Source organism: Gambusia affinis, linkage group LG04, assembly GCF_019740435.1.
Source record: "Gambusia affinis linkage group LG04, SWU_Gaff_1.0, whole genome shotgun sequence".
NCBI classification, from domain to species: Eukaryota; Metazoa; Chordata; class Actinopteri; order Cyprinodontiformes; family Poeciliidae; genus Gambusia; species Gambusia affinis.
In genome coordinates, this window is record NC_057871.1 from 11,003,466 (window position 1) to 11,009,465 (window position 6,000).

Here is a 6,000-nt window from a genome sequence, read left to right on the forward strand (position 1 = left end):
GAAGCTACATGAAAAATAAATATTTTTTAGTACAAACCACCGGATGAATATAACAATTTAAATTACTTTATGATTATATATTTTCTTTCTTTCCATGATGGCTGGTGAGGCACTGCCTCACCTGCCTCCCCTGACCGCACGTCACTGTTCAAGTTCTCAGATCTGTGGATCTCTGTTTAACATGTTTCAGAACAGAGGGAGTGTGAAGTTATTATGATTGATCCCAGAAGAAAGGAGAAATGGGGACAAACTTGGAACTAAACTTGGTCCATTAGAAAAAGTTGTTGTTGAAAAAGAGAATATTTTTTTTCCTTCTACTCATTTCCTTCTACTCATCTCCTTCTGTTCTCCATCAGGTGTCCTGCGTGATCAACAATTTCAAACCAACTAAGCTAGCAGTGCCGACTCCGCCTCCCCCTCCACAGCGCCCTGAAGCCCCCATCAGTCTGCCTCTGATCAGCCTGCCCCGTGTGGAGAGTCCACTCGAAAAGTTAAGTGGCTTCCAGGTAAGGGGTGAGGTGTATTAAGAGTATTCAACCGGAATCACTTGAATTCTTGGTTGCCTCTTTGAATCTGATTCTTAAATGGTTTGGATTTTTTTAGTCTCATGTTGACACTATAAATTCCCAAATGTTTTAAAAGTTTTCCTAATTGGTTTTTATCTTTCTCCTTCTTAGGCTCCAGGGCTACCATATTCTGAGATCACATGACCATCAGCCAACCCTGCTCCCCGCCCCACCCGATGTGCTCCTCCCCTCAAGACGTTGCCTCACCAGCTCAGTCTAGACCTGCCCCGTGAAATCCCCCCACCCTGCCCCGCCCACCCTGAAGGACGAAAACCTCTGAGGCGAGTCAAATCCACGCAGGTGTGAGGCTTCACTAATCACAGAGGACAAAGCCTGGAGCCAACCGGGAAACAAAGACCTGTCGTCTCCTTTCCCTGTGATGCTCTGTTTTGTCCTTCAAGATGGCCGCCCTTTTCCTTTGGGTGTAAAAGATCCATGAAAAGACTCTTTAAGGCCAGAGCTGTTAAAGCAATACTGTGTCCTGTTTCCTTGCGGTTTTCCACAAAGATTCAACGGTGACTCTAAAGACTGTTGGCTGGTGATGACTTGATATTTCCAATCAAATAAAATAAAAGATAAAAAACTCAGCTGAGCTGAGGGTCACAAGTGGATTTTCCTCAAGATCATTTTGTTATACTCAGGACAATTAGAGGAAACAGCTGAAAGAAGACTTTATGTAATAATGCTGGTACTGTTGAATGATATGGTACAGATTTTTGGTTCTGTGCACAAGAAGAGACGTCGTCGTCGAGGGAAGCACTTTTGTAAATTATAGCACAGATGAACCAGTTTAAAACTCAGTAAACAATGTTGTAACTTTCAGTTTTGATTTTAATTGTGCAATGTGATAGAAGAGCGGTTTATACACACTAGGGCTTTGCTTTTGATACCAGCTTTTCTTTTGTTTATTCACTCCTGAATCAGATTGTCATCAACCTTTCAAAACTATAACATTAATGTTAGAGTGTGTTTCAGATGTCTGTTAGTCTGATGTCCATGCTGTGCAAAATCTCCATGTGGAGTTTTTATTGTTCACTAGAAGTAAAAAGCATTACTTTTTTGTACTTCCCATAATCTATTAACCAAATTTATGTCTCATATTTTCTCTATTAACCCACATCTAAATAGATGGCAGCATGGTACTTCTTTCATCTAAAATCAGTTAAATTTTACAAATGCATCTAACTGGATTTTAAAGAGAAAAGCTGGCTGCTGTTTGAATTAGGCATGGAGCAGCATAATATTTTCACATTATGATGACCCTGAGTAAAAGCCCCAGTTTAACAGTATCAAGGTATTTAAATGAGTTAAAAAAAAATGTGCAATATGATATAATTGCTTCTATTTAAACCATAGGGTTTCTGCAGAGTTTTTAAAATGTAAATTTAACCCGTTTTTTAAAAAAATACATTGACTTGAAATTAATATATTGTATTAACAAAGACCATGAATTTTACTATTTGTACTGTCAGTACGAAATTTTTTTATTTGTTTTACTAATATATTGGCAGCATTGATTCATTCTGTTTGGTGGCTGAGGGATTTAGCAAAATGGAGGACAGCCAACAGCTCTGTAGGAATGAATTATCACCAAACTCTCAAACTAAATCAAATTTTGCTCTGTCTACATTTTCTACATTTTAATTTGCTTTGGCAACTACAATTAAATAGTCCTAGCTACTCTGTCCACTTCCAGCCCTTCTGTCATGAATAGGTGTTTGCTTAACAAGGTTTGACTTAAAAACAGTTTTTGATCTTTGGCCAAAGCCTGTCAGCTACCGTTGACAAAAAGCTTTCTGTATACTGAATAAGAAGGAGTAAGAAAGTGATGAAGTGAAGTAACACATATGCCAAAGTATAACAAGAACAAAAAACCCTCAAACTTCAGTTATTTTTACTTGCCCTGTAAGGTGAGAAGAATTCTTCTAATTATGTAAAAAGCAAATTATGTTTGTTTTATTTTGATACAGGTGCTAAATAAAGAATATTTTTTTTTAGCTGAATAAAGCACATACAGTAGATACAAATGTAGCTATTTGATATCTAAATTAGAAAAATTAAGCTCAACTGGTTATAACTCTAATCACTAGATGGAAGATGTGTCAGAGTAGAAGTAGTAGAAAAAGAAACAAAACAGCAAAGCTTCTTTTTAAAAAATACAGTGTGAAGAAATCAGCATTTTTCCCTCTAAGGACAATTTGTCTCTTATCCAGGAACAATGAGGACTCAAACATTGTGTTGATATTCTGCCAAGACTCCTTAACTGTCCGTATTTCATTCTACTGAAAATATTTCCAGCTAAATTTCTCTTTTATTCCTTGGAGAGTGAATACATTCATAGCCTTTTTTTCCAACCAGCTGACTGGCAGTGAGCAGCAGCATAACAGAATAACAAATCTCCAGTCACTCAAGCACTTTATTTGGCATCTCATAAAAAAAGAAACACCTTTAAGCCATGAAAATGCCATGACAGAAACATTTGACAATTTGAACATTTTTTTCAATCCTTCCAATACCTTGATACCTGTGAGCTGCCCATGCCTAATTTGATTGAATCTATCTGGTCCAGTCATTCAAAGGCTTCTCTTCAACATGTTTTTCATGCACTGAGTTTATTAGCGGCATTGAGACCTCTGACTTTGGTAGAGTATTGTACAATACTTAGGTTTCTTCAAACTTATACGATGTTACCATCCAGTTTGTATGGTTTTGATAATGTGAAGCTACCTGAAATGTTCTTGCGGCACGGTGGACGGCTGTAAAACAGGAATGTTGCTCAGTGGAGAAGAGTTTAAAATCAAGCCAGCCTGCAGTCGGAGCGTATGCCTCACAGCTGGCTCAGCTCTGCTCAGTTTAAAAGAAAACTGCAGGTTCTTAAAGTAAGAAGAAAGTGTTATATACAAAACATCCTAATGGGTTTCTTATGTCTGTGTGCGCTTGCTGTGTGTGTGTTTGGACTTATTTAGATCTGTGTGTGCGTGCGTGTGTCTCTGTGTGTGTGAGTATTTATAATGAGCACATTGTAAGGCAGCACAACTGTTAATTTGGCAGCCTGTTTTTCTTAAGTTAAACTGTCAAAAGTAGCTGCTATAATTATACACTCACATTCGTTTTAACTGCAGGCCTCTGAAGGACCCCTGCCAAGGCGTCCTAACAATGCCGGTTAAAGCAGAAGGTGCTCATTATAGCTTTGAGATTACCTACAGTATTGTAAGTCTGTTTTTATTTTCTTTTTCTTTTTTTAAGAAAAAAAAAATGACTACACCCCCTCTGGCGAGATAACGTTATTTTCATGTTAAAGTCTCTGTTTTGTATTTATTTACCAAAATAAACTGCAATTACCACTTAGTGAAGTAAGATTCTTTTATACAGACGCAGATTTGACATTTTACTAGGTTTTTTACTAGGTAAGGCTCCAACAAGAGCCTTAAACATGAAATGTAAATTCACAGTGCCTTGCAAGAGTATTTGCATTCTCTGACATCAAACCCACAATCTTAGCTGCCTTTTCTTGTGATTTTATGTGGTAAACCAACACAAAGTGATATGCAATTGTGAATTCAAAGGCAAATTATGTATGGTTTAAATTTTTTACAAATAAAAATCTGAAAAGTGCAGCATCCATTTGCATATGCCCCTGCAGAGTCAATACTTTGTAGAACCACATTATTCTTTGTGTAGAGCTTCAAGTCATTTAAGGATATCTCTGCCAGATTTGCACATCTGTAGGTTGACATTTTTGTTCACCATATTATTTCTGGATATTGGATTGAACTGTTATTTTTTTTAGATGTTCAAAGCATGAGATGTTGTTTTAAAATCTAACTCTGTTTTGAACTTCTTAGCAACAGGCTGTTGTGCTCCTCAGTCTTCTCTTCACAATGCTGCTTGTTCACTTTTGTTCTCTAACAAACCTCTAATCTAAGGTTATCACAGTACATCTTTATTTAACATGATATAAAATCACAAACAGATGGACTCGGTTGATGAAGGCAGTTGAATGCATCAGAGTTCAGGGAGCTGAACACAAATGGACACCATACTTTTCAGATTTACTTGTGAAGCTATTTTGATTAATTTTCCTCATGTACATTTCATAATTATGCACTACTTGTTGCTAGTCTAAAATCCTACTAAAAGCTCTGGTTGTAATGTATTAAAATATGTTATGAATACTTTTGCATGGCGCTGTAATTGCATTTCTACTATTTATACGGCTGTTGCTATTATAGATCACTTACCCTTTACAGACTCCTCGCCTGCATGTATTGGTTCTTCTGTTTTTACACTACTGCAGATGAAAGCATCAAGATTATTATGGCTTTCATTGCCTGGCCCAAAGAGAATATGTAAAGCAGAGAAGTGAGAGATCGAACCACAGAGCTTCCATTTGGCAGAGAAAATGCTCCTCATCTTGTGCCACAGCCACTCAAATCCCCATTTCCATGTGACATCAACAATGATTCTGTGTTATTTAGGAGTCTCAATAAGAACTAAAGTGGGATTTTTGTTGTTGTTGTTGTTTCATTGCATGTCACACAGAAATGTTGATGCCCTAATTCCACACAGTTTAGCATAAACACCGCAATAAATATAATTTTTCATTTGACTTCTTACTATTCCTCAGAATTGTGCACACATAGAATGTCCCACAGGACATTAGTCTTTCAACATCAGTCAAAAAAAGGGAAATTAGATTGGATTCCCTTTTAACATCTCTAAACAAATACAATTTCATGCTTTTCTTGCCTCTGATTATCTGAGCTTTGATTCAGGCTGCCGTAAAAGAAAGATTTTCCCTCTCGTTGTTGTGATCTTGAACAAATGTTTCCTTACTCCATGTTCTGAAAATAACAGGTAGGCAGCTGGCAGAAAGGTTAGAATATGAATACAGTTCAGGTCAGAAGTTTACATACAGACATTATTAGCGTGAAGGTCAGATGGTTTAAGGATGTATTCAAACTGTTCTTATCCCAGTGTAGAGAACAAACAACTTGAATGATTTTGTGGCTTTTCCCTAATCCAAACATTATTAAATATACATGCTCCAACATATACACACCTCAACTAAGTGCCATTATTAATTATCATTTGAACATATGTGTGCACACAATGATGGACACATTTTACATTCTGACAAAAAATCTGGCCCTGAGATTGTCAAAATATATTATGTGTGATAGATCAAATATAATCAAATAGATTTACATTCAAAAGTTACTTATTTGATCGTAAGAATAAATATATTTTCAGAATCCACTCATTCCGTAGAAGCGTGCAATTTAGGTTACATGACAAAGAGAATTTACATAAAGACTTTTTAAAGATTTAAAAGACTATTTTATTGAATCAGATTGAATATTAGTACATTAATATGAATAAGTACCTTATGAGTTGGCATAGTTAATAATTAACCTTTTTGTGAGGCCTCTCA

General features: G+C 36.5%; 1 protein-coding gene across 2 annotated transcripts in view; it reads left to right on the top strand.

Moving 5' to 3' along the window:
• The window catches only part of LOC122829887 (phospholipid phosphatase-related protein type 5-like), a 55,995-nt gene extending 50,862 nt beyond the window's left edge, over positions 1-5,133 (top strand). The window contains exons 7-8 of one of the 2 annotated variants that reach the window (XM_044114788.1): positions 357-506; positions 678-5,133. In XM_044114788.1, coding sequence (XP_043970723.1) covers positions 357-506; positions 678-710 — 183 coding nt within the window. In that variant the 3' untranslated portion in view covers positions 711-5,133. The remainder of the gene's footprint in view (positions 1-356; positions 507-677) is intronic. The other variant, XM_044114787.1, reaches the window with a different exon arrangement.
• The last annotated feature ends 867 nt before the right edge of the window (positions 5,134-6,000 follow it).